Genomic DNA, 12,364 nt, shown 5'->3' on the forward strand with positions numbered 1-12,364 from the left:
ACTCAGGTTTCACTCATTGAGTTAGACATGTGCATTGTAACACATTACACTCATGACATTTTAGGAGCAGAGAAAAAGTACAGCTGAATATACAGAATGAATAAACTAACTGAGAATAAACTAAAATGAGTATTTCAGAGGTGTCCTTGTTCAGCTCATGGCCAGAGAAACATGTTTGATTTGGTAAATTGAGCCAATCAGAGGCAGAGGAGAGTGTATTTGTCGTTGTTTTAATTTGTTTGTGTTATTTTTCACATTAAGTTTCCAAATAATAAAACTGCTTATTTGTTAACAGATTATTTTATCCTTTGGAGTTTAAAACTGAAAAGCTGTAATATTCAATAATATTGTCAGATATTAAGTTTGGATCATTTCCTTGAACCTGATTTTCCACCACTGCTGCATAATGCTACAGCCTTCCTTTATGTTTTAGTTTAAATGTGGCAAACAAGCACTGCTGCTCAAGAAGCTGGTTTAGGACAAAACGTCTTTCACTAGATTGACCCCTTGATATTGTGCTGATTTGCTATGATCAGAATATAAATGTAAACAGGTCTAAAATAATAAAAGGAAAAAGGTAATAAAAACAAATAGAAGAACTATGTTCACTTCAGCTCGAAAATGTAATCCTACCTATAAGTTTAATGAAACTTCCATGTTTGAAACTTTTTAGAGAACTTTTCTTCTTAGATTTCTTACTGATGACATGTTGGGTCTGAATTGTCCCTCCACCACAGTCCTTCAGTGTCTAAACTTTCCTGACACACAGAGAGCAGCCTGGGCAAGCTGCTCGTACGGTTGGTAAATCATACCGTCTCTGCGGACCTGCATTGGGCCTGTAGGGATGCCCTCCAGCAAGAGTCCTAATAGTCTGCATTTAGAGGCAGAGCTGCCCCCTGCTCTCACCGGTCATGGGGGAGGGATGAATCCAGTGGATAGGCAGCTGCTGGCAAATCTCCCAGATCTTGGAGTCAAGCAGGAAGTCTGGGTTAACGATGGGTTCCTCAGCAGGAACCCACACCCGGGAGTCCTCCACCTTCACAGCCTCAGACTCAGGAACCTGCCAGACAGTACACACACACACACACACACACACACACACACACACACACACACACACACACACACACACACACACACACACACACACACACACACACACACACACACACACACACACACACACACACACACACACACACACACACACATTACACATTCTAAAGCATGTCAGATCCTGCTAAAACGCCCAACACGAAGCACCGTCCTGCATTTGCACCATCCTCCTGTGAGTCACGCAGCAGCTCCAGTCTTGAGGTTTCATCTATCACCTTTATGTCTGCAGAGAGAACAGCAGCTTCCTGACTCCTGACACCCAGTGGCCTCACTCTGTCCTCTCCCTCTCTCTCTCTGCCTCCTCTCGAGCCTCTGGCGTGCTCTTTCTATTACACATCATTGAAATTCACAGACGGTGATGATTTGACTTTTAAATGACTTTAGAAGTGGTCTTCATTACTTCGAGTGTGGTTGCAATATCGTTTAAAGTGACAGACACAATAAAGCCTTGCATTCTCCTTGCGCCCTTACCCTCCTCCCTGCATTGCTCTCACCCCACCCCGCCACCCCACAATGCCTCACTTGGCACTCTGCTCTATCAGTGGGCTTAATTTGTTGATACTGTAGTTCATGAGCTGTAAAGTAAACTATTATTGCTTAATGATAGGGACTGCATGTCAGCGTTGTTTAATAGAGACGTATGAAGGGGATTTAGTAATGCTCTCCCCTAACAGAGCGGATATTTATTTTCTTCATATATATGTAAATACACATGCAAACAAACCCCTCTTCCCCTTCCCTTGTTAATTAGCAGCCCAGAACAGAAGAACTGTTCACTTGACAAACGTTTTTACAAGGTGATTTTCTTCCAGTCCACAGCTTAATTGCACATTAGTTAAGCTTGATGTAGAATCCCGGGGCTGTGCTACGATCAGGAGTCATTTATATTGGGTCCTGCCCCCACCCCCGTGCTATCCCCTGTCACTCTGGCTTGAATCAGAACGCTGTCTTCGATGCCGGTTGCTGTTGCAACTGCATACATAAATGGAATCCCTCCTCAAAACAAACAAACAAACAAGCAAATAAAATGAAACCTCAAGCCTATTCTGCTACATCAGGCTTTATGTTCTGGTGCAGTCGGGGTTTTCCGTCAGGGTTCAGACCAACAACAACTCCAAGGGCTACAGCGGGGTGGTGGAACAGCAGAGGCGGTTCCCCCGGCATCGAGCCGTTGTGCTCACAGTCTCTGTGGCTGCAGAAATTAAAATCAAACCCACGGAACACAAACAGCCCTCTCTAATTGGACCTTTTAACCACTGGAGCCAAGTAAGTCTTCTCTGGAAAGTAAATGGAGGTCAGGACACGGGGCTCACAACATGACTTTGACTTCACAGTTGAGAAACGATTCCAATAACTTGAAGGAAAGAGCGCCTGGGGGGGAGTGAGAAAGGTCAGTATTTTAGCATGGGGCATGGATTTCTAAATGCCAGTTGACAACCACAAAGACAACATGATTACAGACTGCCACTTTGTACACACTTCTGAAAGGCTTTTTCATTTTGCTATTGACAAATGATATATTATTAAAACACAAGCTACTTTTTTCTTGATCAAGTATTGGACCCTGGAAATGATGGTAATCTGTTTTCTGCAGCCTACTTCAGTACAGAATACAAGTGTGTAGGTTTTTTATTTATTTATTTATTTTTGCCAACAGTGCACAACTTAATTATACAGCAGTTGTGCTGTAGTTAACAAATTTACCCTCTCCTGCCATTGTGTCCCAACGGGAGGGAGGGACTGCCGCAGATGTGACAGATTGTTTAAAATGGTGTCATGTTTGCCAGGATTTTTGTGTCAGATCAAACATGTTTTTATGTAGTTGACAATTTTGGTGGATTTTATTTGACAAACCTTTTAAAGCAGATTTCAGTGTGCTAGGCACCAAGTGCATGTTCACGTCAGCAGTTAAAATGACTGTAACTGTGAAGAATTAATGTAAAAATGAAGCCGTCTTCTTAGGCTTAATGTGTTACACATTTATGCATGTGTGTATTTATGTATTTATTTATTTATTTATGCTGGAGCAAAAATAATCAGTGGGACCTCTGTAGTTTTTAAAGTTGAGAATTTTATGATCGACAAAAAAAGGGGAAAATATTTTGATGGTGTTGTAAGGAAACTGAAGACGTGAAGTGTGAAAGTGATTTTCCCTGATGATCTTCCATCAGAAACACCCTGATCCACAAGTGATGTGGAAGTCAGGAGACATGGTTGGCTATTAGAAATGATAGGATTTAAAGAGAAAACGTGCGTGGACCAAATGGGAGTCGAAGTTTGTTGTTCTAAAGATGACATTTTATTTTAGCTTTGTTAGTGACTTTGTGCTGAAAAGTTAAAGTATTTAAATCAGAACATGATAATAAAGTTTGTTGTTTAAAATATTTTAAAATACTTTCCAAGTAGTGTTCCTGCCAATACCACAGCAGAACATGGCTGTAGTCAGTAAAAAGCTCTCATTCACTCATTTTTTTCCAATAAATCTGCCGTGGTTTCGCCTTGAGAGTCGTTTTCTGTGGGGAAAAGCTCTGGTGCTCCAGTTTAGAAGTTAGTAAGAGGATTATGAGTCTTAACCCCGGGTTTCCACGGGAGCCGTCAGCAGCACGTTACTGCAGCAGCACGTCTAGCTGCTGCTTGGCCCTTCCCACGAGACGCGACGCAGCAGAGGAGCAGCTGTCACCGACAGGGCACGAAGTCACACGAGTGACTTCGTCAGTAAACACAACAACAAGCAGGAGAAAACTACAACATGGCTCCAAAATGTTTGTGTTTTTATATTCTGTCCGTTTTATAATCGCCAATACGGACCTGAAAAACAAAGGAGACCGCTAGCTAGGTGATAACTTCTCACGGGGCCGCACAGTTAGTAACCTTTTTTAAAGTAAAGCGACCGGAAGGCAGTACGTTCTTTATTCTGAAAATCTCGGGAGCTTCTCTCCATTTCCGCGTCCGATTTCCTGTCTTTCCTTCCCCAAAAATGTCGAACTTGACCCGTTTCAGAGGTGTCGCGCGTAGGAAATAGAACCGGCGCGTAAAGGCCGCGACATGCTGCTCCTGAGACGCGGCCGACTCGCGCTGCTGACGGCTGCTGACGGCTCCTGTGGAAAAGGTTCTGTTGACCACAGCCGTTCCTATCAGCAGCTATGACGTGCTGCTGCAGTAACGTGCTGCTGACGGCTGCTGTGGAAAGCCGGGGTTACTCTTTTAACGCCAAGTCTCGCCTCCGATTGGCTAACATCAATATGGTTCTTCTGCTATCTCCGCTTGCTTTTCATTCTTTAGTAAAACATGCAAAATTGATGTTTTATCACCAAAAATAACACAAGACTAAAGGAGTTCTGCCATGTTGTGGAGTTGCTAATGCTAATGGTTAGCTTCTACTGGCTGAGACACGCTCTGCTCTCTCCAGGACGCTGAACCCACAACAGCCTTCCGCGGTTCTGAGCCAAGGTGGCTGAATAAATGCTAATTTTCCCAGTGATGTAAAAGGGACTGGCTTTGGCAGACCTGAATGTTTCCCCATCTATTTCCTTTCTAATTTAGGACTTTTCATGTCTTGCATTCACATGATGCTCAAAGTTACCGACTGTATTTCAAAAATTAAACATAATATACGTTTCTCAGCGAAGCTCCACTTTAAAGGAAAAGTAAAGTATTAGTAAAACATCTTTCTCTTCTGCTTTACCTTCAACTAACTATTATGTAGATATTTCTCTCTATTTGTGGAACAAGTAGAATGTTTTGTTCTGTTCTGGCAGCTTATGCAGCTAATAGGGTGAGTTTTATACTTAACCTTACCAGATTCACTCTATACCAGGAAGAATTAAAGATACTCCTTCTACTGTGTAGTTAACTTTATTAAATATTTAGCACAACAAACTGCATTCAGGAATAGCCTAGCACAAAGAAAAGGGGAAAAGAGAATACAAGAACAATGCTGCTCCTCCTGCTCCCTCACATCATCACACAAACATGCACATAGGACCTTGGGGGGTGGAAAGTCAGGGAGTGCGGGTATGGACTCCATTTCCGCATTCCTGTGGCAACCTGCCCCCCAATTTTATTTGCACCTTATACACGTCCACCGAAGACATTCCACGCAAACACACACTTAAGGCCTTGGGAGTGAGCACATTCAACGGCACTTGGCAGGGGGATTTCTCAGCCTCCTCCCGAGTGCCGGTGCCCACTTCCAATTTTAAACTGCACTTGGACACCAAGGGCTGTGGGTGCAAGTGGGGTGGTGTGGTGGCATCAGCTGGCATAGGCCAGACAACGCCCGCACTGCCCGCTCACCACAGCCATGGAATACACCTCATCAACACACACTAACACTATATTGGAGCAGGCGGAGGGAGACTAGGGGTCTTAGCACACCTCTGTTGTCGCTTGGCTTCCTTGGGCTGGAGGCTAGGAGGGAGATCTGGCCGTCTGGTTGGGGTCTGGGGTGGTGGGTTGCTGTGCTCAGCGTTGGGTGGGGGAGCCTGCTCATCAGCACCCCAGCAGAAAGGGTCAAACTCTGGTAACCGGAAATGGTTGTACCTAATGTGCAGCAGTACCGGGACCAGAGTGAATAGGGTGTGTATGGGGAGCATGAGTGGGTGTCCGGCGTGCATTTTTGTAAGTCTTTGGTTGTATGTGCATGTGTGAGCATGAGGGAGGGAGTGTGTGACTGTGTTTGTGTATGACTGTATATGTCAGGTGGGGCCTTTGACTCCTCTCTTCTCCTGGGACTTCTTTTTATGATATAGATCTTCGTCTCCCCTCCCCCTGCCACACCTGGTGTGGGGTGTGGTGCCTTGGTCTGCCTGAGAGTTCGTGGCTCTGGGTCAGGGGGTTTAAGATCTTTGGCGCCTGCCTGGTCAATCCCGGTGGCTGTCTGGTGGGGTCTGGGTCCCTGGGCTCTGCTGGGTCCCCGGCGGGGGTGGTCGCCCCTGGGTCCCGGGTCGCTGGGTCCCAGGCTCGGCCGGCTAGGGGGTGGGAGGCTGCGGGCAGGCCTGTGGGCTTGCCGCTGAGATCTCCAGGGGCTCTGCTGGCTGCTGGTTGTGCCCCCCCAGGGCGACCCTCTGTGCCTCTCGAGGGGGGCGGGGGCCTTTCTGGTTGCAGTCTCCTGGGGTTCCTGTGTTCTGGGGCAGCGCCTGGATCTCTGGGACTTGGAGCTCCCCCCGTCTCCTACGCATCTTTGGGGGGCGGATCTGTGGCCCCTCACACTCTCTATTGGACACTCCTATAGAGAAACCTTACATATACAAGCGCGTGTACACACACAGGTGCTCACATGGTGCTCTCAAAAGTATGGGCTTGGGCACGTTCAACACTTGTCCTTAAGGCTGTCGTTGCCACTAAATGCATGATTTATTATCGTGTGATTGTTCAGTTAAACAATGTTGATTTCATATTTCATCATCACGTTGACGTGGTGATGGCTTGCTCCTGATGTATTGTTGTGTGTCCCATTTTTTTCTTCTATTCTTTCTCTTTCTGCAGGTCTAGAAGCAGACTCTTGTTCATTATTGTTTATTTTTGTAGAACCCCCCCACCCCCCTCCCCCCTTCTCCCCACCTTTTGTCTTTTCCTTTCTCTTTCACCTCTGACTCCGTGTCTGGTTGGAATTACAAAGCATTCAAAAACGAAAACAATAAAGTTTTAAGTATCAGGTGTGACATTAAAAGCAGAAGCTTTGATGCTCCACCTGAGAGTAAATCTGTAAGGCTTGTTACCAGCATTCAGACATCAATTCTGCTTGCTTCACAGCCAGACAGGACACAGTAAAAAAAGCAAAAAAAAAAAAGAAAAAAGATGTATGTAGATATTATATTTACTTGCTGTATACATAAAATTGTGCATAATGAATAATTATGGATTAAGACGTCGATTAGATCTCAACTTAATTTTTTTTACTTCAATTTTAGTTGGCTTATGTTACTTTGCCTACAGGTGGACAAAAACCTGGCACAAAAATAAACAGTGAATTTAGTCTTTTAAGCTACAATGCCACTGGCACTACTCCAGCTTCAAAACTGGCCCTATTAAACCAAATTATGAAACAGTGACAGAAATTATGTCAGGCAGCTTTTGTGTCAGACCAACACATGCAGGTTCTTAGTTGGGGAGCCTTAATTATTGGCTACCGGTCGCAGACGTTGATGAATTATGGGTGATTTGTTTCCCCACATCCCAGGTAAACCCAGACCTTACTACCCAACATAACAGCACATGAGGTAAACTGTATTGTATCAGTAGCTACCCAACCATTTATTGAGCTCATGCAAATGAATGAGAGACAAAGCACACTGCGCGCTGCAGGACTTTGATGTTTTCACCTCCTCTGCAATGATGTTGTTTCTTAGCACGCTGATGTTTTTCCCTTTGCAGTTGTAGTCTGAGTGGGAGGTTTGGGGCTGCTGGGTGAGCATTGGTCTTCCATATTAAGGGGCTGTTTAATGGAGCAAACAGCATCCACTGGCACTGTCAAAGAGTATGAGGAAGGAGGACAGTGATTTTGTTTTTTGTGTATCAGACTGAGAGAACTGAAATCAAGCAGCAGGGATTACTCCCTCAGACATTTCATTGAGAATGAAAATTAAAAAGGGAAGCAAAAACCTGGCAAACAATTCATATTTGTCACCTGGTTCCCCCTCCAAACTGGCTGCATTTCCTTATCAGCTGCTTGCAGTTTTTCCCACAGTTCTTTCTTTTGTTTTTCCACCTCAGCTCTAAAGCCTGCTTCTGCTGCTTTGAGCTCCCCTTTCCTAAAAGCCTGTGAGGGGGTTAAGCTAGGAGCTATTACTGTTCGGCTTTAACCCCTGTGAGCTTCGTGTGTTTCACCATTTGAGGAGGAACTTGCGCTGATCTTTGTGGGTGGATGCTCACAGAGGACACACCAGGACTTGCTGTGTGTGTGAGGCCAGATTTGGGTCATTGTTTATTACCTAAATATGCCCTTGCCTCAGTGCTAGGATCTCTCTTGTGCAGTTTAATGTCATAACATCACACTCTGCAGCAGATTTAGCAGCACTATAAAACACAGGGGTAAAGGTGATGAACAGAAAAGGAGAACCACTGTAATATTTGAGTGGAATTTCCTGAATAGAAATAAATACACAGAAAGGATCAGACACTACAACAAAAGGCAGATAAGTATAGATGATTTTGATCTTAGTGACAATGCAAACACTTGTAGAACATTATTTTTTCCTGGTGAAACTTTTATAATTGTTGCTAATATTATCAGTTTTGAAGCAACATCAATAATGAATACAGGCCTGCTTCCACCATCGGTATTTTAGGGTAATTTTACCAGACCTTTGCAGCATGTGCATGTGTTCACCGGGCCATTTCAGGAACCATCAGAGCACCTGAACCAAAAGGCCCTGTAGAGCCTCTAGGCGGGACTTGTGGGTAACTCCTGCTGATTGGTTGTAACTCTGTATGAAATTACATCAGCAGATGTAGCCAAACTACCAGCATCTTTAAAATGGGAATATTTGCTGGTGAAGCAGATTGGATGGATAAGAAAAAAATTGGCAGAAATCCTCCCTAATGTACAGTGCTGTTATTCATGGCGTTTCCTCCGGTCATTGAACGCCATTGTTTTACGCTGCACAGCCGCTCTCCCTGTCCCATGAATGGACTAAATTATGGTGTACTTTAAAGGAGCAATATGCAAAAATTTTGCAGTGAAATAGTCACAAAATAGGCTAATGTCTCAGTCATGTTGAGAGGAAGGTTACACTGAAACAGATTTCCTGCTTTGGGGAATTGTTTTTCTTGTTGAAAAAAAAACGTCTTTATTTCAAATCAGTGAGCTTGCAGGGTACCTTCGCCGATCTGACACTGCAGCATCAGCAGAGGGAGACTACAGCTGTTTTTTTTTCCAAGAGCACTATTCAGAGTAACTTGGATTAGTGCAGCTCAGGCCGACCATAATTTCCAGCTCAGTATTTTCCTTTTGCTTTTCTTCAACTTTTAGTTTCTGCTCCATTGAGGTTCCTGGCAAGGCTGAGTTGGGCCAGCATGGCAACTGTGGCCACTGTAGCTAAGGGGCGGAGTCACTGGTTGCTCCACCTGCTGCTTCACTGCCTACAGCCATTTCCTGGTTCAGAGTCAGACAAAAACCCATAAAACTGAGAAGAATGCCCAACAACACCACCATTTTAGTGCTTAGCTGTGTATCTATGGAGCATACAGGTTCCCTTACGTGGTTTACTGATCACCTCATGATATTTTTGTGTGGAGTAAAGACCTCCTACCCACCCCCCCACCCCACCCAGAGAAGTTTAATGAGAAATTAAAATCAATAGTACAATATAATATAACAAAGAAACATTTGCAGGTTTACAAGCAAACACACAACTTACACAATGCTAAGAATGGGCGCAGGCAGAAGCATAAGCTTATAAGCCCAGCCCCCCAAACCCTTTGAACTTAAACAAAATTTTAGAATAGCATACCGATTCCATAATTTTTACATCATGTTTGAAATGTATGGGAATATATTCAAATCCCCATTCTAGCTTTATAAAAAAAGTGAGTGCTGCAGGTCTCCCCTGTCCTCCCCTTGCACCTATGAGGGGGCACCCACTTTCTGTCACCGAGCTAACAGGGAGACACAACTACACTCACGTGGATGCCAAGCAGAGCACGTGTCCGTTAGTAGAAACTAACTAGTTGATCCTTTAGTCTATTTGTCTGAACATAAGTTATCCTTAATAATCCAAATCTTACACCGTAGCACATCACCATCAGCATGTGAGTGTGTGTATGGATGGATGAATGACAGACTAGTGTAAAGCCCTATGGATTCCTCTGACTCAGAAAGGTGCGATACAAGTGTGGGTCATGAGACAATTACAGTTGAATGAGTGAACATTGGTCTGGTTTATGACATAGTTTTACAACCCAACAAATATCCTGCTTACAAGCAGAGGTAACCTCTTTTAAAATCAAGAAGATGTAGAGCCAAATCACAATGATTGTTGTGCTTTTCCAGCAGAACAGTCGAGCTTCATCAGAGAGGCCTTCTATTACACCCTCACAGGTGTGGCTCATTCGGACAATGAAGACAATTAGGTCTCTGCTCCACGAGCACCAGCTGTGGCAACAAAGACAAACTCATTATCAGACAAAAGGGCAAACAGTGGAAGTTGTCTTTATTAAGACTAAATGAATAAAAATCTATTCGTAGTTCGACTGTATCTGGAATCCATCCCTCTGGCATAAAGTATAATTTTAGGACAAATTATTTTCATTTCACTAAGAAACATAAAAGCTGTTTTTACCAGCATTTAGGAAGGGCAATATGTACCCAGACATTTCATTGGATGACACACAAAGCTTAATTTTTTCATGAAATCAACCCATAACAATTGGTAAAAGAGTACTGCTATTCCCTCTTGGCAGCTGATTTAGGAATCCTTATTAACACTTTGAGAAAGGGCTATAACAGTGTGAACAAATTAAAGTGGAATAAAACCTAAAACTGCATTTTGAGTCTTTACTTTTAATACATTTAAAGGCCTTCATCAATATAGGAGCCCAAGTCACTTTTCTGGCCTTACATGAATGACTCTGGAGGTACGAAATGAGCCAATTAGGCTTCACTGAGCACCAAAAAGACAGAGATGGCGCGGACATATGGTGCTGCTTGGGCAATTAGTATCAGTAAACGCAGATCAGACATTACCAAGATGAGAAAAATAAAAGAACAAACATCGTAGTTTATTTTTTTTAGGTGTAACAGCTTGTGTTCTGCAGTTAAAGCTAAGGCTGGGCTGACATTTGGCTAACTCAGTTTTTTTTCTCTAAAGCCGTGAGAGAAGAGCACCAGATATTTGCCAGCCACTTCTTCTCAGCTTAAATCTGAAATGTAAATGAGAGCATGCCAGGAGTTGAGACATTTGAGAAAAGGATTTTCTCTTTGAACATGTGGCCCACTCAGTGAAATTCACTGTGACACTGAAAAATGGGAATTTTGATTGACTGAATTCCTTCCATTTCTTGTTCTGAAGTTCACACTGAACTGTAAGAAGCCCAATGACTAAAAACGAATCAGCCTAAACTCGGAGAGGGAGCTTCGTGAACTTTACAAAGAAAACATCAGTAGAAAATACCATTTTAATGGTTTACCTCTCTCTCAGACCTCTCCTGCTCTCATCTTCCCCCTTTAGGCTATTTGGTTAGAGCCTTTGGAGAAGATGATTAAAAATTAATATTGGGTCAAGATTGACAGCAAGCACCATTTGATGTGAGCCACAAAGAGGCCACGGGTTTGTTGTTAGCTTTCTGACAGTTTCACAGGCACCGCGAGCGAGGAAGGGCGGAGGAGATAGGATGAGATGGACAGGCTGAGGATTTGTGTGGCGCTCAAAGACTTGTGCTCTGGTTATCTCTGGACAATATGCATGACAGCCTCAGCAGGACTACACAGAGTCAAAGGTACATGAAGCAGTGAGTGAAGGCATACTGTACCAGCAACTCTTCGTTCTCTGTCTCCACCTCTGCCACCGAAGGCAGCTTCTTCGTTTGGGTCCTGATGTAGCACCTCTGATGTTCAGCAAACCGGATACCAGTGATCCCCTTTAAAAAAGAAAACCAAATGAAGAAACACTCAGAAATTCAGACGTATGTATGATTCATTAGCTGTCTGTGATGTGGATATGCCATCAGAACTGGGGCATTCGTTTCAAAACGCTCCGCTTTTTACTGATAATCAAAGCTGCAACGAAGGTAAAACCCTAACGAGTGACAAGAGGTGAGTTTTGATCTTCTTTTTTTAAATCATAAAATATATAATATTGATGACTGCTTGGCCCCTTTAACGCTGCTTTTGCCTGAATGCTGAATGAGGTAAAGGGGGGGTGGAGGTGTGTGTGTGTGTGTGTGTGTGGGTGTGTGTGTGTGTGGGGGGGGGGGTTCTCCACTGCTTCATGGAGGGATTTATTGCTCAGGAGAGCCCAGTGACATTGTTGAGAATGAAGTGCTTTCTACAGAGTGCCCCCATTGAATTAGCCAGTCATAGGTCCCTGTCACTCTCTTAATCTGTGCCGTCAGGCGTGGAGTCGCTCTCCTCAGCTCCAACGATGGTGCTCCACTATGTGGACCGTGGCTCCATTCAGCCTGACACACAGAGCCTCAATGAGCAAGAAAGATCTGTTGATTCTCTCTCAATGCTCTTCTATGTTAATCTGAGAAATTCACCCGCTCTTTGGCTTGCTCAGATCACAGCCATTGTATTTTCTACGAAGCA

The 12,364-nt window shown here is 43.9% G+C and overlaps 1 protein-coding gene across 2 annotated transcripts in view; it reads right to left on the reverse strand.

The window, feature by feature from the left end:
* The window catches only part of tnmd (tenomodulin), a 116,597-nt gene that overhangs the window by 11,872 nt on the left and 92,361 nt on the right, over positions 1-12,364 (reverse strand). For both annotated transcript variants that reach the window (XM_070550993.1, XM_015947638.3), the window contains 2 exons: positions 11,587-11,694; positions 907-1,060 (listed from right to left, as the gene is read on the reverse strand). In XM_070550993.1, coding sequence (XP_070407094.1) covers positions 907-1,060; positions 11,587-11,694 — 262 coding nt within the window. The remainder of the gene's footprint in view (positions 1-906; positions 1,061-11,586; positions 11,695-12,364) is intronic.

This window comes from Nothobranchius furzeri, chromosome 1, assembly GCF_043380555.1.
Source record: "Nothobranchius furzeri strain GRZ-AD chromosome 1, NfurGRZ-RIMD1, whole genome shotgun sequence".
NCBI classification, from domain to species: domain Eukaryota; kingdom Metazoa; phylum Chordata; class Actinopteri; order Cyprinodontiformes; family Nothobranchiidae; genus Nothobranchius; species Nothobranchius furzeri.